General features: G+C 46.0%; 1 protein-coding gene across 5 annotated transcripts in view; it reads left to right on the top strand.

Annotated features, from left to right (window-relative positions):
• Slc41a2 (solute carrier family 41 member 2) overlaps positions 1-23,817 on the top strand; it is a 123,260-nt gene that overhangs the window by 90,918 nt on the left and 8,525 nt on the right. For all 5 annotated transcript variants that reach the window (XM_037196873.1, XM_028880270.2, XM_028880269.2 and 2 more), the window contains exons 9-10: positions 2,021-2,152; positions 3,992-4,140. In XM_037196873.1, the coding sequence (XP_037052768.1) occupies positions 2,021-2,152; positions 3,992-4,140 (281 nt within the window). The remainder of the gene's footprint in view (positions 1-2,020; positions 2,153-3,991; positions 4,141-23,817) is intronic.

Raw genomic sequence — 23,817 nt, 5'->3', positions numbered from 1 at the left:
GGGCCCTTGTTGCAAGAGTTCTTCTGACAGGAGGGCACCCCAGCTCCAAGAGAAAGGTCCTTTTCCTTCTGTCCAGATGCCAGACAATTGCACGGACTCCACTCAATAAGAGTAGTTCTTCCCCCTCGATCTTCCAACTCAGATGCTCATGGAGAAACACCCTCCCAGCCACACCCAGGAATGATCCTTTGTCATTCACCCACGTCCTTAATCCCATCCAGCTGTTTCTGTCTGATTAGCTCTCTCACCAGCCTGCTACAGTTTAGCAATTTTGCCTTTTGGATTGCTTTTAATTCACCTGGAATTGTGTTTTGTGTTTTGTATGAGAGTCAGAACCAGATTTCATGGTTGTCTTACACACCCACAGCTCACATGGCTTACTGAGAAGCCAACTGTGTGCTCCACCCTGTAGTACACACCCAGCTTGTATGTGTGTCAGGTTAGAGCTTTAGTCGTGACTATTGAGTGGTATCAGGTTTTTCTTGCCCCATGTATTCTTATAATCACATTACATCCCCCCTCTATTTACTTGCTAATGAATTATATTAATTTACTTCCAGATGTTAAATTGGTCTTTCATTCCATGGATAAGCCCAATTTGGTTGTGATGTATCACACATTGAGTATTTTGCTGGATGAGATTTGCTAATAGTTTAGAATGGAAGTTATTAATGATATTATTATAATATCTTTTTCGTGTCTGTTCACTGGAACAGTGGTGAATTCTGTTCAGTGCTCTATTTTATATATTGGACTGCTTCTTAATGTATAGCTGTGTGTGTATCTGGGGGCAGTTTGTTCACAGGAGTGCAGTGTAGACACTGACCCCCAGAGCTGGCGCTCAAGGAGGTTGTGAACCACCTGTGTGGGTCCCCTGCAAGATCAGCATGGGCTCTTAAGAGCCACCTCTGCGGCTTTTTTACTTGTTTATTTCTGAGGCTGGCATAGAACTCACAGTGTATCCCAAGCTGGCTTCAAACTCGCCTCAGCCCCTCTGTCTCTGCGCTGGGATCATAGGCATGAGTGACCACACTTGTTCTCTTCCAATCTGGGGGTCAGTCTCCTCTCTTTCATTCATTTCTTCAAAGACACAGCTTCTGGTTTACTCCTTTGTTGATTTTCTCTTTTATTGAATTGTGCTCTTCTGCATATGCTTCCTTCTTTCCTCTCTGTTTTAGTACAACTTTTTCAAGTTTAATTTTTTATTATTTATTTATTTTTGTTCTTTTTTTCGAGACAGGGTTTCTCTGTGTAGCTTTGTGCCTTTCCAGGCTGGCCTCGAACTCACAGAGATCTGCCTAGCTCCCCCCGCCCCCCAACTTGATCTGTCTCAGAAGCACCCTTTGAAAACTCTGGAAGGTCACCAGCTAGCCAGTATGGAGTCTAAGACAGCAGCTTCTCTAATGGCTGTGCTGGGCCACGTGCAGGGTGTAAGGATTTGGAGTTTGTGGTAGCTTTCTTTCCATTTGCTTTTGTGGCTGGTGTCTCTTCCTCGCTGACTGCAAGTGGAGAGAGAATTCGAGGGTCCCATCTCACCTTAGAATTCACTCCGTACCTTGGCATTAACTCTACTGCCTCTGAGTCATGGGGAGCCTGTTTCTAGGTTGAAAAATGGGACTTCCCTGAGTAATTTTATTCAGCTCCTAATTCACTTTCTTTAGTGAGTTGAGAAAGTATCAAGCCTGTCAATTTGAATAAATCTAGCTTGTTTTTTTCTCTCATTAAGGTGACAAACGTGAATATCTTGTTACCTAGTTTTGTGAAGTGATTGCAAGGACGATTTTTAAAAATGATCCCTTCTGGTCTACTTTCACATCAGACAGTTAATCAGATTTGAAAATAATGAAGGTGTTGTTGATAATAATGAGTTTTGGGTTATCCATCTGAACATTAAAGAAACCAACATTTTAGGAAAAGTTTTGTTCCGTTAGCCCATAGAGTGACAGGAAGAGGCTTGCTGTGGTGGACTGATGAATTGTCTGAGGGAAAGGTAACTTGACTGTTTCTCCCAATGTCTCAGGTATCGGTGGCAATTTGGTGGCCATTCAGGCTAGCAGGATTTCTACCTACCTCCATTTGCATAGCATCCCTGGGGAACTGCCCGAAGAGCCCAAAGGTTGTTCCTACCCGTTCAGGACGTTCTTTGGTTCAGGTAAGTGTGTGTGTGTGTGTGTGTGTGTGTGTGTGTGTGTGTGTGTGTGTGTGTGTGTGTGTGTGTGGATTTAGTCAGGAACTGCTGCCGGCTGAGAATGGACAGGCGAAATTGGTTGAATCAATATTTTGTGAATGTTGTGCTGAGCTAATCTCAGAGGGCAGAGGCCTTCTGTGTCCCTAAGTCCGTGTGTACAGGTGTGACATTTTCACTTTTTATTCCCATCTCAGTTGGTTAAGAAAGAGTAACCATACTCTTACATTTTTGGTTATGAGCCTAGCCTTTTTTTTTTTTCTTTGAGCTGAGGATGGAACCCAGGGCTTGCACTTGCTAGGCAAGTGCTCTACCACTGAACTAAATCCCCAATTCGAGCCTAGCTTTTAACAGCTGAGCCATCTCTCCAGCACTTGGGAGGCAGAGGCAGGTGGATCTCTGAGTTCAAGGCCAGCCTAGTCTACTGAGCAAGTTCCAGGACAGCCAGGGTTACACAGAGAAACCCTGCCTCAAAAAAAAAAAAAATTGAAAAAAAAAAAGAAGGAAAGAAAGAAGAACTGTATGTACAAACACAAAGCACCCGTAACTTAGGGACAGACAAACAGACTTTTCTTCCTGTACTCCTGCTTTTTGAATCTTTAAAATGTGGATATTTGCTTTGAAACAGGACATTAGGAGACAGACAGCTCAGTGATGTGGGAACAATACGTTACTTGTATGAACAGATATGTGACTGCCAGAAAAACTGAGATCATTATTTCACTACTTTATATGTATGGGTGTGGCCTGTAAGTGTGTCTGGGCGTCACTTGCATGTCTGGTGCTCCTGAGGCTGCAAGAGGGCATCAGGTCCAATGGAACTGGAGTTTCAGAAGGTTGTGAGCCACCCCATGGGTCCTGGGAACCCTGGTCCTCTGGAAGAGCAGTCAGAGCTCTTAACCACTGAGAATCTCAAGCCCCTCCTTATGATATCAGTGATGGAACAATAAAAGAAGACATAAAAATGACATTCCACTTTGCCTCTGTTTTTATGACACTAATGTTCTTGAAAACAAGGTTTGTTTTGTTTTGTTTTGTTCCCTGGGACAGGGTTTCTCTGTGTAGCTCTGGCTGTCCTGGATCTCGCTCTGTAGACCAGGCTGGCCTTGAACTCAGAGATCTGCCTGCCTCTGCCTCCTGAGTGCTGGGATCCACGGCATGTGCCACCACTACCTGGCTCAAAGTAAGTTTTTAAACAGCCATTTTTTATTTGATTTTATAATTATACCTAGTAGGGGAATTCCTAAGAATTAAGTGAATTGTAAATAATTGAGATTTATTCTTAACAGTTGAATTGATGTGATGCTGTGAGCTGTAGAAATGAGAAAGTAACCTTCAATTTGTTGTTTTGTTTTTCTGAGATAGGGTCTTACTGTTTGGCTTGGGGTGGCCTTGAACTCAAAATGCTGCTGCCTCAGCTTCCATAGTGCTGGGGTCCCAGACATCCAAGGCTGTCCTCTGTCTGTAGTGCTGGGGTCACAGCCATCCAAGGCTGTCCTCTGTCAGTAGTGCTGGGGTCACAGACATCCAGGGTTGTCCTCTGTCTGTAGTGCTGGGGTCACAGACATCCAAGGCTGTCCTCTGTCCTGCCTCAGCTTCCATAGTGCTGGGGTCGCAGACGCCCAAGGTTGTCCTCTGGCATGGTGACTTGGTTTACCATGCCCAGTTGATAGGTTCACTTTATTGTTCCACCAGTACTGAGGGGTTGAACCTTGTGAGTGCTGACAAGCCGCCCTCCACTGATCTGCATCCCCAGCTCCAACACTCCGATTCCACTGTCAATGCCATTTGCCTTTCATGTTACAGGAGTGAACAATAAGTCTGCCCAAGTTCTTCTGCTCCTAGTGGTTCCGGGCCACCTGATTTTCCTCTACACAATTCACCTGATGAAGAGTGGCCACACCTCTCTGACTGTGGTCTTTGTTGTTGTGTACCTATTTGCTGCTGTGCTACAGGTAAGAGGTCAAACTTCCTCAAATCTCTCACTCTCAGATTGCTGGGAATCTGTCCTGATGGACTTCTGCAGTACACAACATAGTTACCACCTCACAACTACAGCACACAACATAGTTACCACCTCACAACTACAGTACACAACATAGTTACCACCTCACAACTACAGTACACAACATAGTTACCACCTCACAACTACAGTACACAACATAGTTACCACCTCACAACTATAGTACACAACATAGTTACCACCTCACAACTACAGCACACAACATAGTTACCACCTCACAACTACAGCACACAACATAGTTACCACCTCACAACTACAGTATACATCATCATAGTTACCACCTCACAACTACAGCACACAACATAGTTACCACCTCACAACTACAGTACACAACATAGTTACCACCTCACAACTACAGTATACATCATAGTTACCACCTCACAACTACAGTACACAACATAATTACCACCTCACAACTACAGTACACAACATAGTTACCACCTCACAACTACAGTATACATCATAGTTACCACCTCACAACTACAGTACACATCATAGTTACCACCTCACAACTATAGCACACAACATAGTTACCACTTCACAACTACAGCACACAACATAGTTACCACCTCACAACTACAGCACACAACATAGTTACCACCTCACAACTACAGTATACATCATCATAGTTACCACCTCACAACTACGGTACACAACATAGTTACCACCTCACAACTACAGTACACAACATAGTTACCACCTCACAACTACAGTACACAACATAGTTACCACCTCACAACTACAGTACACAACATAGTTACCACTTCAGAACTACAGCACACAACATAGTTACCAGTTCAGAAGTCCGCTGAGTCCTTTGCATTGACTTGATCCATGAACAGTGTGCTCCGCCACTTCTGATACAGCCTGGTGCACAGAACGTTTGAATTGCCTGGTTTCACAGCATCCTTTGCTGATTATCCTGCTCTCTTTGACATATCTTCCAATTGGTTCTTGAAACAGGGAAAGGAAGTGCACATGGGGGCTGTGCCTAATGTCTTACCCTACTTTTTATATTAATAGGTTAATTGATACTTTTCCTTTGTAATTTTGAAGGCATGCTTTTTTTAAAATTTCTGTTTGGCTGCTCATATTGCCAGTGAGAATAGGTACCATTGACTCTGAATCTTTTGTATGAACTTGGTTTTTACCTGTTTGTGTTCACATGTGTTTATGTGAATGAGTGCAGGTGCATGTGTGTTACCTGCATGTGTGTGGCAGACAGAGGACAACTGTGGGTGTTGGTGTTTGCCTTCCACATGTGTGTTACTGCGTGCGGCGGTCAGAGGACAGCCGTGAGTGTGGATGTTTGCCTTCCACCTCACTTGAGACAGTGTCTTGTGAGTCACTGCTAGCTGTCTGTGGAGCTCCAGGGCTCTCCAGTCTCCGCCTCCCGTTCGCTGTGGGAGTGCTGGCTTCCAGATGTGCATCTCTGCACCTGCAGACCCGGGTCCGCACTCTTGCAGACAAGCTCTTTACCCTCTGAGCTGTCTCCTCCTCACCAGGTGACCTTTGCTTTACGAGCTGCTTTTCACTCACTGTCCTTTTTCTTGTCGCATGCTGGCAGTCTTGAAATTATGTGCTGATATACTCTGCCGTGGGTATATTTTGTCTCTTTCCTTTGACGCCATCAGTTCAAAAACTCATGTTTTTCAATTCTGAGGAAACCTTCTTTAAATATTACTTTTTGATGAATTTTCTTTTCTTTCCTTGATACATAACCCAGGCTGGCCTCAAACAGTGATCCAGTGGCCTTCGCCTGTGAGTACTGGGTTACAGTACTGTTCACCATGCCTAGCACTTCATGGAATCTTTATGGTCACTAGACTTACATCAGACTTTCTTTTAAAAGTTCTGTTTTGTTATCTGTTTTCTTTTTAGGTTTCTACTCCTTCAGTGTAGGAAGTAAAAGGCTTTTAATGTTAGAAATTTCCTTTTATGTAAACAAACCCTCCTCCTCACCTATGTTCCTGTACACGACTAATGAAATGCATTAGTTCTCACACAAACACTGGCACACACACATCCACGCACACTCACTCACACACTCACAGATAAAATGAAAGTGGAAGAAGGGGTCCTGGCTTGGGAAAGGAAGGGCATTGGAAGTAGGGGAGGGCAACAGAGGGTGATGGATGGGATGTCTGTGTGAATATCAAAATACATTATGTCTGTGTATGAAGATATCATAATGTAACCCATTATTATGTATAATTAATATATGCCAATGACCAACATTTCAAGGTATGCCACTATGATAAATGTACTCATTTTAAAAATTCCATAGTACCCAAAGGCTCTACTTCCCTAAGATCTGTTTCTTAGACACCATCACTTGGAAATATTTTAGCTATTTTTTTTCTGCCATTATTTGTAAGTTTTAAAATTACATGCCTAAACTTCAAGTTTATGACTTTGGCTGAAAAATAAAAAGTGAGGGCTTTAGGGTCGTTATAATGTCCCATATTTCCCACATAACTTATACCACAACTTTTAAAAATACGAATTATCAGTATGCAACTAAGCCTATTTTAATATTTTTATTGTAAGGCAGATGGTTTGCTCGGGCTGTATTTCTTTGTTTGTGTCTTATTTTCCTTTCCTTATTTCACTTGGGTCTGTCTCCATTAGCCCAGTCTCAGTGTTCACAGCTGCCCCACTGTCTCACCTCTGGCTTCTGGTGTAACCTCATAGACTTGGTGCCTCCTCCAGAGAGAATCCCAACTCCTTCAGAGGAGATTCAAATAATGCCCGGGGTGGAGTTTGAATTTGGCCTTCAGGGAACTTGACTGGAGGAATGAGGCTGGGAAAGGTGGATAGGGAGTGTTCCAGGCAGAAGCAGCTGGATTGATAACACCGATCCGCGCCGATGAAACAAGCTGGCCTTTGGAGTGTCTGCTCTCACATGCCAGTGCACTGAGTGCGCAGTGTTATGGGAGATCGGTTCTTTGCCAGGAAGCAGTGATTTCCAAAGTGCCAAAGTGCAGCTCAATCCAGTGCGTATAGAAATAAAAATGAAAACTTCTGTCGGCCGGATGTGCTTAAAGTGTATTTTATTATACACTTAATAACAAACATGTTAGCACCGTATTTAATAAGTACGCTCAGATATTTTCTACAAGAGTGCAGCATAGTGTGGATTCTAGATTGCTGAATTAATACACGGAGTGAGAAAGGACAGAACTGTGCCAGAAAAAGAAAGTCGTATACAGAATCCAAGGTGGGGGGGTAAGATGAAGTCTTAGGGCAGAGTAAGCCTGGTGTGGGAAGGCCCTAAACGCCCTGGAAGGGAGGCTGGGATAGGTTCTCTCTCAAACAACAGATCCTGACAAATTCTCTGTAATTCTTTCTAGTCTTCCAATTTTATTTAAGCCACTATTTTTTTTTAAAATTTTTTATTCATTCAGTAAATCTTCATTTCAATCAATGAAGGGGTGGCTCTTAAGTCTCGAGTGCAATGAATCCAAGCACTGTTGAGGGACTTGTGGTCTGACGCTCTGGGAACACAAGCATGCTATGGTATAAATGCAGCCTGTGTGAGGTTATTACCCACACAACCATGTTCCCAATGCTTTTGCTGCTGTGAACTTGGGTTGCTCAAGAGCTGGTCATTTATTGTCAGGTTTCCCTGTTCTCCTCAGTCCTGGGGGAAGCACCCAGGTCTGGTCTGACCCGCCGTTTCTAGAGTGGGTTCCTGTGGATGACTCTCCCCTGAGCTCAGGGATATGCCCCTGTGTCTGCGTCTGTGCACTGTGCTGTCTTGCATTCTTCTCTGTAAGTTGAAGAAAATAGAAGTAATTTTTCTAAGATTATTTGCAAAACATTTTATTAACAAAAGATTTAATTTTAATCCTGTGTGTGTGTGTGTGTGTGTGTGCTGTGAGTAACTGCAGGGGCCTGAGGCAGTGGATCCCTGGAGCCCAGTTACGGGCGGTCTTGAGCTGCCTGATGTAGGTGCCGATTTGGAAGAGAAATGCCCTCTCTTAACCTCCAGCCCCTGATGGAACTCTTAGAATATACTTACATGCCCCTCCCCTTTCTGAGACAGGGTCTCTCCGTTAAGTAGTCCTGCCTATTCTGGAACTTGTGGTGTAGATCAGGATGGCCTCAAACTCCCCTGCCTCTCCCTCCCGAGGGCTGGAATTAAAGGTCGGTCCCACCACCTCCAGCCTCTCATGCCCTTTTTATGGCCTTTGCCTAAATCCTCACCAGTGAGGGCTGCAACTGGAGCCGACGAGAGAGCAGTTGCTCACTTACTGGTCTCACGGGTCCCTGCTGCCCAGTGAAGGGGCGGTAGCAGCCACTCGGTTTTGAAGAAGGGATGAGTTGCTGGTGTGGTTAGCTGCAGGGTGGGGCCTCCCAAGACTTAGCTTGTTATTACTGTCATTAAATTGATTTTACAGACTTCATTTTGCTTTGTGTGTGTGTGTGTGTGTGTGTCCCCACGTATGTGCATCTCTGTGTGTGGTATGTGTGCATGCGTGTGGAAGCCTGAGATTGAGTAGCTTTCTCCTGTCACTCTTTAGTTTCTGAGACAGAGTCTCTACATGAACCTGGAGTAGAATCACTGTGGGGCTAGCCTTGCTGGCCAGCCAGCCCTGTGGGCCTTCCTGTCTCTACCTTCCAGTGTGGGATTGCAGACACACACACACACACACACACACACACACACACACACACTGCTGTGCTCACACACTGCAGTGCCCATTCCAGGAATCAGAACCCAGGTCCTCCTGTCTATGTAACAAACACCGACTCGGCCATATTCCGAGCCCCCCATTGTCATGTAAGGCCAGAGTGACATGCAAAGAGATGCTCATACTAGGTAGACCATCGGACACCTGCTTTTTGAGTTTTTCTTCATAGTAGAGGAAGGTTGGTATCAATCTGCCATCCCATGTTAGTCATCCTAGATGACTAGCAGTGGGTAAGCGAACAGTCATTGGTTTAGATTGTCCTTCCGCACCTCAGTTTGAATCTCATAGACCCGGTGTGTTTCCGTACACAACTTCAAGGAGACCGGCTCTCCCCGGTGAGCATCCGCTCCTGCTGATGTACTGTTGACTGCTCACAGCCTGTTAGGAACCGAGTGCATGCAGTCTGGCATCCCACGCCAATGGAATGTGAAGTCTGAGATGGACTTCCCAGGCTTGTCTTCTAAGTCCTAAGAATCTGTCTTCTTCCCAGTTTTCTTTTAGCGTCTTTTGCTCTCTGTCTTTCTCAAGTGAACAGAGCCTTGACAGCACCAACAACCAGGCAAGGCACAAAGACACCCACCAGCCATGTTGGTGCCCTCGGTTCGTTTCCCGCCAGTTCCCCTGGGTTTACATCCTAAATATGCATCTTCTGTCTGTGAAGAGACAGCGTGAGATGGATGACACCCTAGAAGAGGCACCAAGACTGCCCGGATAACTGAAAAAGGACAGTTTTTTGAGACAGGGTTTCTCTGTGTAGCTATGACTGTCCTGGAACTCACTCTCTAGACCAGGCTGACCTTGAACTCCGAGATCTGCCTGTCTCTGCCTCCTGAGTGCTGGGGTTAAAGGTGTGCGCCACCACTGCCCAGCCACGTCTCATTATTTTACAATCCACTTATTTCACTCACTTGACTAAACACAAAAACTGTTCTGTTTTACATTTTATTTTTTCCCCTTCATTATGCATACGACCCGTACACAATGACTTGAAATCATCTGTCAATGGAACTTTCAATAATTTCAGGCACTGATTGTTTCCTAAGAAAGTGAGATCATTAAGAATGCTATGAAAATGCTAAAAGAATGAAATTCCATAATAAATTTGTCATTAAAGTCATATTATATAAACCTTTGCTCCTAGGAGAGAGAAAAATGTTTCTCTTGTAGCTAGAGAGGTGGCTCAGTGGGTAAGAGTGGGCACCGCTCTTCAGAGGACCTGAGTGCAGTTCATATCCAGTGGCTCACAGCTGCCTGTAACTCCGGCTCCTGGAGACCTGACGCCCTCTTCTGGCCTCTGCAGGCCCTGCACTAGAGTGCACAAGCCCTCACATACACAGACTTGAACAGTCAGTCTTGGAAAAGGTTCCCTATATGTGAAGTGACAACAGATTCTCCGTATGTAAAGTTGGAAATTAAAAATATGAGGATTTTATTAGGTAATGTGCGAGTCACCGTACAAAAGAAACAGACAGCACTGTCCCTGTCCCTGACAGACCACACTGTCCCTGTCCCCGAGCATATTAGACATCAGGAGCCAACCAGAGAAGAGCCCAAGACTGACCTCTTATTTATGTGTATTCTTCTGTGACTACAGTCAAACTTCTGTGTCTGACTTTCATTCTTAGAAAATACTAGGATTTTTTTTTAAAGGAAGGATCAAAGGGTATATGTTGTAGCTGGTAAGAAACGAGTTATTAGCTGGGCGGCAGTGGCGGCGGCGGCGGCGGCGGCGGCGGCACACGCCTTTAATCCCAGCACTTGGGAGGCAGAGGCAGGAGAATCTCTGTGAGTTGGAGGCCAGCCTGGGCTACAGAGTGAGCTCCATGAAAGGTGCAAAGCTACACAGAGAAATCCTGTCTTGAAAAACCAAAAAAGAAAAAAGAAACAGTTATTATCAGCAAATATAATATTGGTCTTAGCAACATGTGTATGCTTCTCATTAACAAAATTTAAAAGATAAATTTCTTTGATTTTTGTTATTACTACATCCTAGATTTAGATTTCATAGGTACATACAAATTATACCATCTTCTATTTCCCAATAGATTCATATTCTAAATAAAAGTATTATTCTCTGCAAAACCCATGCCCACTTTATATGCAAGCAGATGAATCTCCTTCATAATAGGACTTAATATCAGGATGTTGGCTAATAACTTGCTTTTTTATAAGTAATAAAAGCTTGTGATTATTGAAATACATAATGTAATGTGAGCATGCCCACAGCACTAAAGGGACAGAGTAGAGCTGTGGTGGGGTGTGCTCAGTCGGGGAGCACGGACAGCAGCCTCCTCGTGCTCACCTTAGGATGATGGGTCAGTGGCAGTGTCTTCGTGCTCGGGTCTCTTTTATGTCACCAGTGGGAGCTACCGCGTACCAGAGTGGCAAGACACGGTGGGTGGCAGTGCAGGTCAGCGCCCGTGGAACCATTATGAAGCCGTGTGGTGACAGCCTGGCCTCACTTGGACCCTCAGGGCAGCACCCCCCTCACCCCCACCCCGCCCCACTAAACAAGTTCATTACCTAGTCTCGGGAAGTCGTTAGTTCTGGGGAGTCTTGTTATCCCTGTGCTCAGAGTGTGCACACTCATCCTCTGGCCTGGCGGCTGTGACAGTTGTGTAGCTGATCCGTAGCCTCCTGTTAAATGGCAGGACAGCAGCTTGGACTCGTAACTGGCACTTAAAGGAAAGAGCCAGCCAGCCAGGGCTTGCATCAGCCTGCTCCGTCTCATCCTCACCCATGTTCTCTGTAGTTCCTTGGGATTGAAATCTATCAGGTTTCATTCGGGAAGAATCTCTTTATTCTTTCTTGGTTGTTTTTTGTTTTGTTTTGATTTTGATTTTTTGAGATAGAGTTTCTCTGTGTAGTTTTGGTGCTTGTCCTGGATCTCGCTCTGTAGACCAGGCTGGCCTCGAACTCACAGAGAACTGCCTGGCTCCACCTCCCGAGTGCTGGAATTAAAGACGTGCGCCACTGCCGCCTGGCTTGTTTTGTTTTTTAAGAGATAAAGTCTTATGTAGCCCAGGCTGTCCTTGAACGTAGTTTGTAGCCGAGGCTGACTTTGAACTCCTGACCCTCCTGCCTCCACCTGCTGGCTCTGGTGTCGCAGGTGTATACCACACCTGGTCACTTTATTCTTTCCATGTGGCTGCTCTCCCTCGGCCTCTTGATTGGGTCTATTAGCTCGGGTTGAAGAGGTCCTGTGAAGAAAAGGAGATGTCGTGACAGGAAGAACGGTGGTCCTAACTTTTCTTCTAACTGTGACAGTGTCTGCTTTGACACCCGACTCATGGGAAGCCAGTGAGTTGTTGAGATCTCCTTTTAGGAGTCTTACATTGCGTTTTTGGAGCACTTCGGTATTTCTGTGGCACCATGCTGCTGTTCTGGTAGCTAAGGCGCTTTTCTCAGTGCATGTTTCTTAATAGTGCTTTAGGTGGGTGCGTCTGGGTTCCCACAGGAGGTCCCGTGACCTTCCTAGAGGAGCAGCACTCTGGATCCTGAGGTGGGGAGGCATTGGGAAGGGGCGCCTCTCAGCCTTGTCAGGCCCTGTAAAATGAAGTGGAACCAGCTTGCCCCAGTGTTCTGCTTAGGGCCCTGCTGTCTGTACTCCCGAACTCTGGATGCAGCTGGAATTTCACCTTTAACTCTGGAGGAAAGTCACACGAAAACCTCAACCGTGCCAAAGCGCACGGTTATACAGCACACGGGTGGCTGGGTGTGGTGGTGCTTGCCTGTACTCCGGCACCTGGGAAACTAAGGCAGGAGCAGTTCAAGAGTTCAGGGCCCTCTGGACTAGCTGGCGAGGCAAACGTAAAGCAAACAGGTGTCAGAGGACAATGAGGCAGTCACTGGAACTGGAGCTAAAAAGACAGTTTTGCTTTCTACCGTAGGGAAACCACAAGGTGACCAGGCTAATGGAATCATCTGTCCAGCTGACACAGAGTGCAGAGAACCATGGCGTCAGGAACCATGGACATTCAGGAGCCTGAGTGGCAGGATGTCATCCATGGAAGTTTGATGATAGGGTGTCACTGTCTAATTGTCCCTCACTGTGTGATTCTTGGAAAGAATTAGTTCCTAGCTGGCTACTTTAGAAACTAGGACTGCCATTGGTCAGAAGGTTCTAGAATGTGTTGAGTGGAGCCAGTTGTCTGTTGAGAAGCCAGGTTTTTGTTTTTGTTTTTCAAGACAGGGTTTCTCTGTGTAGCCCCAGCTGTCCTGACACTGACTGTAGCCCAGGTTGGCCTTGAACTCGGAGAGATCCTCCTGCCTCTGCCTCCCAAGTGCTGGGATTAAAGGTATGCACCACCACTGCCCAGCTGTCAGAGGAACTTAAAGCAGTTCTTAGCTACTCGTTACAATGGCTGAAAGCCAGCCAGTTCTCCTAGGAGCTCGGGGCGGTTCCAGTCTCAGTTCTTGCCCTTGGTCCTCACCACGGAGAACCCTGCAGCCCTCTCCACCCTCCTTGCTTCTTGAGATGCTGTCTGTGGGCGCTTCCAGTTAAAGTGTCTGCTAGCACAGTCTTTCCTGCCTGCTTTCTTTCCTTGTTGTTGAATTGTTTGTAGAAACCTGGGACAGTGTCCAGACAAACACTCTGAACAATAGACTTTAAATGACTGAGAGACAAATAAAAATAATCATATATATATATATATGATTATTTGGTGCTCGTCCTGGATCTCGCTCTGTAGACCAGGCTGGCTTCGAACTCACAGAGATCCGCCTGCCTCCGCCTCCTGAGTGCTGGGATTAAAGGCGTGCGCTACCACTGCCTGGCTAGATATATTTTACAAAACAATGAGAAGGATCTTCACCTCTGACAGCTGCATTTTGTCCAGACCTGACTTAGAAAGTAGGTCTGTGTGGTTCCAGGAGCGGCCAGATTGCTTCCCTGTAGTTTAACTATGTCCCCTATAATGTTAATTCCGGTGCAGCCTGAAGTGTTAGCAATGGTTTTGGTTGGGCAAAAGGAAGTCCAAAGACACATTACTGTCTTTAATGATTTATTTTTAGTTTATGTGCTTTGATGTTCTGCCTGCATGTCCGTGTGAGGGTGTTGGGTCAGCTGGAACTGGAGTAACAGACAGTTGTGAGCTGCCCTGTGGGTTCAGGGAATTGAACCCGGGTCCTCTGGAAGAGCGGCCAGTGCTCTTAACCATTGAGCCACCTCTCCAGCCCCCACTTTACTATCTTTAATTATTATTTATCCGATGTAATTATTTGGGGTAAGGAAATGAAATCATGGCCTCAGGGCCCTGGACTGTTTTATTCATTATGTCTGCAAAAGTGCTGGGCCATTTTGTTGTTGTTGACAGCCTCCAATTGTTCCTGAGGCCTGATGACTTCAGTCTCAGTACCACCAGCAGTCACCATGTCTGTCAGGCTGTGGGGAAATCCTAGCCTGGGTCAGTACAATAGCTCCACAGAAACATCACCCTTACTCCTGGTTGGCATTGGGGAGCTTGATTCTTAGGCAGAGCACAGAGCCAGGATTTGAACAGGATATGGGACTTACAAAGATGAGAACACAAAGGAAGGTTCATAGGACCTTGTTCACATTGTCACAATGTAACGTTGTTTCAATGGTCTTGGCTAGGACTGTCTCCTTTGTGCAGTCACACAAAATCTTCAGTTAATAGGCCATCCCCTGTTGTGACTGTCTGTGTTGGGCCTTCTCCTGTGCACGGCTTCCCAGCACTGCTAAGGTCCCCTCCACTTGTACAGTGGAGGATGTGGACAGTGAGGATGTGGACAGTGAGAATGTGGACAGTGAGGATGTGGACAGTGGAGGATGTGGACAGTGAGGATGTGGACAGTGAGGATGTGGACAGTGGAGGATGTGGACAGTGAGGATGTGGACAGTGGAGGATGTGGACAGTGAGGATGTGGACGGTGGAGGACGTGGACGGTGGAGGACGTGGACGGTGGAGGACGTGGATGGTGAGGATGTGGACATTGAGAATGTGGACAGTGAGGATGTGGACAGTGGAGGATGTGGACAGTGAGGATGTGGACAGTGAGGATGTGGACAGTGAGGATGTGGACAGTGGAGGATGTGGACAGTGAGGATGTGGACGGTGGAGGACGTGGATGGTGGAGGACGTGGATGGTGGAGGACGTGGACAGCGAGGACGTGGACGGTGAGGATGTGGACAGTGAGAATGTAGACAGTGAGGATGTGGACAGTGAGGATGTGGACAGTGAGGATGTGGACAGTGGAGGATGTGGACAGTGGAGGACATGGACAGTGAGGATGTAGACAGTGATAATGTGGACGGTGAGGATGTAGACAGTGAGGATGCGGACAGTGAGAATGTGGACAGTGGAGGATGTGGACAGTGAGGATGTGGACAGTGAGGATGTGGACAGTGGAGGATGTGGACAGTGAGGATGTGGACGGTGAGAACGTGGATGGCGAGGACGTGGACAGTGGAGGACGTGGACAGTGAGGATGTGGACAGTGAGGATGTGGACAGTGAGGATGTGGACAGTAAGGATGTGGACAGTGGAGGATGTGGTCAGTGAGGATCTAGACACTCATCTAATACACACTTGTAAATGAATATTTAGTTGTGGAAATTCTAATTTTACTGAACGCAGTGTCTTTTCTCTGAGTCCTCCAGACATCTTATTACTGTAGTATATCTGGTGTTGCTAAGAGGGGAAATGTCTGAATGAGGAACACCTCATGCAGAGCAGTAATGGAGCAGTTAGGACATGAAATGTACACATACTGAAGACTTCTGAAGTTAGGATCACATGCTCAAGGAGGACACGTAAGACCTTCTACCGGTGACTATGACATTCTAGCAGTGTAGAGATTTTAGCAACTTAGTCCTGTAAATACAGTGCTAGTCCTAAAGTTGTTTCTGAAAGTCAGTCCGGTTTCACAGTGGAGTACTATGCAGCAGGAATAAATGATCTGCAGTTTTATATAACAACACACTTCAGCAGCATCGAGAGGAAGATATATCTTTGCCTCCGCTGACATCCTTGTTAGAAATCAGTTGACTGTGCATATGTAGGTGCGTCCAGCCACTCTTTTGCTTGGCTCATCTATGTGTCTGCTCTTCTGAGTCTTTGAATGGTCATCTTGATTTTAGTTTCAAAACGGAATCGCTGTTCTTTCTCATCAAGCTCTTCAGGTGGGTCACAGTTGGCTAGTATGGACGCATGTCATGGGTTCAGTTTAAAATCTACCAGTCAAGTCAGATGTGGGTGACCTCCAAACAACTCCTGCCAAAGCAGCACACGCTCATTCTCTACTCGGGGTCCTTTAGGCACTGGCCTTCAGCACCAGCGGCAGGTAGACCCCTGTGACACGTGTGTGAGCCTCCACCAGCAGCAGGTAGACCCCTGTGACACACGTGTGTGAGCCTCCACCAGCAGCAGGCAGACCCCTGTGACATATGTGTGTGAGCCTCCACCAGCAGCAGGTAGACCCCTGTGACACACGTGTGTGAGCCTCCACCAGCAGCAGGCAGACCCCTGTGACATATGTGTGTGATCCTCCACCAGCAGCAGGTAGACCTCTGTGACACACGTGTGTGATCCTCCACCAGCAGCAGGCAGACCCCTGTGACACACGTGTGTGATCCTCCACCAGCAGCAGGTAGACCCCTGTGACATATGTGTGTGAGCCTCCACCAGCAGCAGGTAGACCCCTGTGACACACGTGTGTGAGCCTCCACCAGCGGCAGGTAGACCCCTGTGACACACGTGTGTGAGCCTCCACCAGCAGCAGGTAGACCCCTGTGACACGTGTGTGATCCTCCACCAGCGGCAGGCAGACCCCTGTGACACGTGTGTGAGCCTCCACCAGCAGCAGGCAGACCCCTGTGACACGTGTGTGATCCTCCACCAGCGGCAGGCAGACCCCTGTGACACGTGTGTGAGCCTCCTCAGGATCCAAGCTGATGATGTCAGGCTTTTACACCCGTCAACTTCTCTGAGCTGCCCCAGTGCCTAACTCACATTTCCAGAATGCTAATTAGATTAATTAGTGTCTCTTCCCTTTGTCCAGTAAACTAGCCTCTGCTTTTCTCCTGCCTGCCTGCTAAGCATGGGAATACATTTTCTCCCGTTCAGATTTCTCAGTTATCCGCTCTTCCCTTTTATGCCCTCTCCATACTACTAAGACAGAGTTTTCTTTTCAGCTTTCCCCCTTCCGTCAGAAAAGTTCCTCATTCCGTTCTTGTCTCCATTGTATTGTTTTTGAGATAGTGCCTGCCTGTGAGGTCCAGCCTGGGTTTAATTTTGCTGTCCCGCCCCAGCTTCCAGAGCACAGGGATTACAGGAATGAACCACCATGTGTGGCTGCATCCGTATCTTTCTCTATTAGCCATGATTCCCTCTTCTGTTTTTGTTACTGTGGTGCATAGCCCTCCTGGGCACGCTTCTCCTCATGGCTGTGCCCTGTGTATTTGGAGCTCTGACTTCGGCATGTTCACACTAAGTATGTTCTTAAGACTTTTTTCTGTGGCTCAGCATTGCTTCTGAGAGTCTCTCACACATGTAGCTGTTACTCATCTATTTTACTGTTACAAATTGTATGATATCCTTGTGTGACTATTATATAATGCATTTACTCTTTTTAATTTTTAATTTTATGTGTATGAGTATTTGTAGACAGAATTTTATGTCCTGCCATTAAGCTCCCAAATAACCACACAGAGACTTATTATTAATAATAAATGCTTGGCCAATAGCTTAGGCTTGTTACTAACTAGCTCTTACAACTTAAATTAATCCATATTTCTTATCTACATTCTACCCTGTGACTCAGTACTTTTCTTTAGCATGGCATGTTCATCTTCCTTCTCCCCTCCTCTCCTGGGGACTCCACCCTTCTTCCTCCTAGTGCTCTCCCCCTGTCCTCAAGTCCCACTTAACCTCTTCCTGCCTAGCTGTTGGCCATTTAGCTCTTCATTAAACCACTGAGAACAACACATCTTCACAGTGTACGAAAATATTTTCCACACCAGTGTTTTTTGGCCTTCATGCATGCACACCATGTGTGCAGTGCCCTCAAGGGCCAGAGGGGGCCATCAGATACCCTTGGGCTGGAGTTACAGCCAGTTGTGAGCTGCCATGTGGGTGCTAGGGCTTGAACCCAGGTCCTCTGGAAGAGCAGCCTGTGTTCTTGATTGCTGGACTGTCTCTCCACTCACTCTTCTTTCACTGAGCCTTTAGCTCATGACTATTGAATCTAAGGTGTGTTACTGTGGGTCTGTGGACAGAAAGCTTTACGTACTTTTATGTCATGGACTCCTTGGGAACTTTTTAACATTATGAGTTATCTTTAATAATATGGGCTATAAATAACGTTTTAGTTTTTTTTTCTCTTAATGCTGGGGATTGAACTCTAGGTCTCAATTGCAGTAAGACATCCTGACATTGAGCTATGTCCTCAGCCTCCCAAGTCAAGTTTTTAAATGCACAGAGGGAATTGTAGTCATATGAAAGAAAATGACATTTTCCTCTCTCCAAAGTACATGCATATCCTAGAAGCATTTTGTATTGTCCAACATTCATAAAATTTTTCAGAGTAAACATAATACAAATAAAAAAATAATAAAAACTGTATATATATACTGTTCATTAACAGTTTTTGACACTGGGTGGTGGTGGCATACACCTTTAATCTCAGCACTTGGGAGGTAGAAGCAGGCGGATCTCTGTGAGTTCTAGGCCAGCCTGGTCTACAGAGCGAGTTCCAGGACAGCCAGAGCTACACAGAGAAACCCTGTCTTGAAAAACAAAACACAACAAAAAAGAAATTAATACTAAAGATTTTGTTGTTATTTTAAGACATGATTTCATGTGGCCAAGGTTGACCTGTGTAGCTGATTATGACCTTGAACTCTGGTCTTCCAGCTTTCACCTCACAGATGTGAGGGTTGAGGTTACAGGTGTGTACTGCCATGCCTGGCTTGAAGACTTATTATACTCGGGACTTTGTGCCCTCCCCTGTTGAAACTAAACCAACAGTCAAGAGCGAAATAGCGTTTTCCTAGGTTATTTAACTGGAGGAAGATGTCTGTGTAGTCTGAACAAATGCCAGGTGTATTTAAAATGCTAAATGTGTGAGTGACTGGCTTGCTGTGGGCGCTCATCCCCGGCTCTCACACTCTTCGCAGGGCTGATGTGTGTGTGACCTGTCTGAGAGGTGTGCAGATGGGAATGGTGAGTGTTTGGAGCATCATTACATCTTAGCAGGCGGGAGGAGGGAAGTCAGTGTGAAGGGCACTGCCTCTGGCTGTGAGGTTGTGGCCCAAACTCCATGATTTATCAGCCATTTCCAGTCTTGCACTTGGTGATTGGAGAAGGAACATGGAGTCTGGCCAGCTCTTCAGAACTCAGGCCTGTTCCAGTCTCCACTGCACTGAACTTCCACAGGAGAAGCAAAAGCTTCCTCCTTGCACACTTCTGAAACCTTGCGGCACGGCACAGTCTAGACTGTCAGCTGCTGCTCGGGAGTCCAAGGGGCACATTTGTGGGCTTCTCTCTCCTCAGAAGCTAAGAAGGACTGTAGCCTACCAGGAATCACCATCTACCAGCTTGGGGCTTTCTCAGTTTATTTTACTCATTCCCTTTTAAATTTCATAAATTACACTTATTTACATATTTGTATGGTGTGTGTGTGTGTGTGTGTGTGTGTGTGTGTGTGTCTATCAGAGGAGTCCTCTCTTTCCACCATATAGGTCATCGAGAGTGGACTCGTGTGTAAACACCACACGTGTGCCACGGTGCACGCGTGAGTCAGACGGTCCACCTTCCACCCTGTCTGCCACAGCACATGCCAGAGCAGCGCTCCAGGGCCTGCCCTGTCTCTCCTCCCTTCTCCCTGTAGGAGACTGGGATTGTAGCCTGGCTTTAAGTGGGTTCTGAGGAGCCGAACTCAGGTACTCACACCTGCGAGCCATGTGCTTTAACCAGGAGTCTTCTCCCCAGAACTTCAGAAAAGATTTTTGTTTGCTTTTTCCAGTAGCCTTAGGGCACCATCAATCTGAGAACCTTTTAAAATAGGCAGCTTGAGCCGGGCGGTGGTGGCACACGCCTTTAATCCCAGCACTGGGGAGGCAGAGGTAGGTGGATCTCTGTGAGTTCGAGGCCAGCCTGGGCTACCAAGTGAGCTCCAGGAAAGGCACAAAGCTACGCAGAGAAACCCTGTCTCGAAAAACCAAAAAAAAAAAAAAAATAGGCAGCTTGAGGCTATTCAGGGCACCTGGGTCACTTGATGCTGGAGTCAGTTCCTTGAAAGACCATTTGTGGTTAGGGATTTTTTTTTTAGGGATAATTTTCCCCCCTCTCCATGTAATCAAATTTCCCTCCTCTTCCTGAGGACAGGTTTATTTCTCACACAGGGTTTTAGTTTTAGTCTTCGAATCTTCTATTAGACGCCCCACCTGGGGGAGACTTTGATTTCCCCTTCTGTTCACTGTGCCCCCCCCCCCCACTGTCAAAATAAACAAACAAACAGACTGAGCAAGCCATGTGAGCAAGCCAGAAAGCATCATTCCTTCATGGCCTCTGCATCAGCTCCTGCCTCCAGGTTCCTGCCCTGTCTGAGTTCCTGTCCTGACTTCCTTCAGTGGTGAACAGAGATATGGAAGTGTAAGCCAAATAAACCCTTTCCTCCCCCAAAATACAAAAAACGAACACCTGGGAGAGCCTTGGCTGCTGGAGAGGCAGAGAGTGCATGCAGATGGCTGGGTGAGGTTTGTGTCCAGTGAAGCAGCCGTCACCTTAGGGACCAGCAGCCTCAGCATGCCCGTGTCCCTCTCCCTCTGAGGCCTCGAGTTTTCTTGTCAGATCAGTGATGCCTTTGAAAAGATATTGCTTACAAAGTTGGCTGAGCATTTGAAGTTGTTCTTTTTTCTTTTTCTCTTTTCTTTCTTTTTTTTTTGGTTTTTCGAGACAGGGTTTCTCTGTAGCTTTGGAGCCTGTCCTGGATCTCACTCTATAGACCAGGCTGGCCTCGAATTTACAGAGATCCGCCTGCCTCTCCCTCCTGAGTGCTGGGATTAAAGGCGTGCGCCACCACCTCCCGGCTGAAGTTGTTCTTAATGATTTATTTGCAATGCTGCTAAAAAGTGAAGCCTCATGTCCCTCATTTGGGCAGGGGTGTCCCTCTGGGAAGAAGTATCCCTCGTTTGGGAGGGGGTGTCCCTCATATGGGAGGGGATGTCTCTTTAAGGCTTGGATCTGGTTGTGTTGTATATTAGTCTACAGGAAGAGACGTTTCTTTTCCCAGCAGCCCTCAGTCTGTTCAGCAGAGCCGGGGTGGGATGGGGAGAACACTGCAGCCTTTGGGGTTTCACAGCCTCAGTTGGACCTCACTCTCAGTTGGTGTCTGACCAGCCAAGTGACTTCCGTCTTTCTCCATCTAAGTTTCCCCTCTGGAGAAACTATCTCTGCGACCACAATTCGCACCATAGTCCTCAGGAGCAAAGGCCGTCAAATGTGAGCACCGCTCAGCCCCTAAACAACTCACAAAAACAGCTCTGATTGGAATGACATTTCATCTGAATAGCAGAAGTAGACTGAATTCCTGCTGAATGATGGTCCCGAATTTTTCCCAGACATTTAACTACTAGACTTCAGCGGTGGCCGCAGCCTGGAGACGGAACCTGAGAAGGCTGTTTTATAGGGGCATGAATTCAACCTTTGCAAAGCCCAGTTAGGAGGCACTGTCCTCACTTCTATTTCTGAGGGTTATTTGTGTCATATTCCTAAGCATTCCTCCCCAAAGCAATCATCTTTCTTCACACAGTGCACAAGGCTGCTGTTGGCAGTCGGCATTAAAGAAATGCTAATGCATGCGAATGTTGATCGGCGCTCAAAGGAAGAGCCGGCCTAGAAAGTCAATAGCGTCCAAAGCAAATATATGTTCTTGTGCCTACGTATTTATTTAAATTCTAGACAGTACATTTATAACTTGCATAATTAAGCAGGGCTACAAAGTTGCCTTTTCAGAAGGCATATTTACCCAGAGAAGATATGCATATTTCATAGAGAGCAGGCGATGTTAGAACATAGTGTGCCCTTGGTTTGGTATCTGATGTGGAAAGTGTTTGTTCCTTAATCAATGATTTAATTTTGAGGCAAAACAAGTTGCAGTAAGAAGACTCAGACACCATTTTCATAATTTACACCAGAGATCCAAGAAAACACTAATATATTTTGATAACCTGAAAAAAAGAAGTTTTAAAAAATATAAACCTGTTTAAACTGTTAGTCATTAGAACATCTTTAAAAAGAAATCATGTAAGAATTGACTTGATTCTGTGGCCTCTTGTGTAGAGTAGATGGAATAAGAACGTGGAAGAGAAAACATGAAGGAGATTGTGTGTGACCGTGTATGACGGCAGGATCCTTCCCTGGTAGTTACGGCTGGAGCATACCGTAAGGGCAAGTCCATCCAGTTTAAAGAGAGGTTCAGAGGTGAAATGTCCCAGTGCTCACTGCTGTTAGAAACCAGTGCTCACACGCTTGTGCCAGTCACCTTTTAAATAAAAGCCATGGATTCTGAGCTGCGGTGCTAACAGTCACACACACACACACACACACACACACACACACACACACACACACTTTTTCAGACTTGGTCTCTCACTGGCCTAGTACTAGCTGAGGACTGGCCACATCGGCTCTGATTGGCCAGTGAGCCTGAGATCTTCCTGTGTCTGCCTCCCCGGTGCTATGGTGATGGGCATGCACTGTATCTGCCGTAACACAGGCTCTGGATTGAACCCTGGCCTTCACGCCACAGGACACTTTACAGGCGCTGCCTCCCCAGCCTCCTAAACGTTCTTAAACTGAGTAGCTGCTGCTTGCAGACGGCTTCGCTCTTCTGACTTTACCTCAACCTTTTTTTTCTTTAGATTTTTCCCCTGCCTTCTCATTTTCTTCCTTCTTCTCCTCTTCCTCCTTCTTTTATTTCTTCTTCTTCTAATGTTTCCTCTGTCTTCGGGACCCCTGACCACCTCGGCAGTGGTTTTCATATCTTAGTTTCTTCTGCTTACCAGGTGTCTTCCATGGGCATCCTTCCTTTGTGTTTAATGAAAATTTATTTTCTTCCATATTATAGACTTTTTGCACTCAGCTGGCATGTGTGGCCCAGGGCAACCTTGAGTGTGGTCAACTGCAGCCCCTGCTTTCCCAGTACTAACACTTTGAGCTGGTGGTCTTGGGCAGTTTTCTTACAATCTGTCTGCTTCCATTTTTCTCCTATGCCAGAGAAGGATGATAGCCCATACTGTGTTATAGACATGGTCTGAGAATTAAATCAGTTTGTGTGTGGTGGGCCTCTTTTGAAGACCATATGGTCCCATTATAGGCCATTTAAGAGACAGTGTTTGCTGTTATTGTAGCTTACATTTTATTTTTTCCGTGAGATGAGCATGGAATGCAATACACAAATTAAAACACTTGTATTCCACTTCATGCTCATCTCATGGGAAGACCAAAATGATTCGTGTCCCTTGTTATCAGTGTGGTCAAACATCTTGGATATTGGCTCTTGCATTTCTTGTTTCCCTTGTTGGATTATTTTTCTTATGAACTGTAGGAATTCTCAATAGTTTCTCAAAATATTCTGAACACTAATTCTTTGTCAATTAAAGGAGAGGCAGCAATATTTTATAACCCTGGGGCAAGATTTTCATTTATTGAACTACAGAAGCATTCACTGCAACTTAGTAAGTTATTCATTTATACATGTGTTATTTATGAATTCACCCCCAAATCAAGATCAGAATGATACTATCTTATATTTCCTTATGAAGTTTTTTTTTTTATTCATTTTACCTGCAATTTCTGTTGGTGTGGGGGAAGAAAATAGAAAAGGTTCCTATTTTCTTTCTTTGTCTGTCCATCTGTCTCTGTCTCTCTGTCTGTCTCTTCTCTCT

This window comes from Peromyscus leucopus, chromosome 18 (assembly GCF_004664715.2).
Source record: "Peromyscus leucopus breed LL Stock chromosome 18, UCI_PerLeu_2.1, whole genome shotgun sequence".
In the NCBI taxonomy this organism is placed as follows: domain Eukaryota; kingdom Metazoa; phylum Chordata; class Mammalia; order Rodentia; family Cricetidae; genus Peromyscus; species Peromyscus leucopus.
Note: the sequence above shows the minus strand (reverse complement) of the source record. Positions and strands in the feature narration are given on the sequence as shown.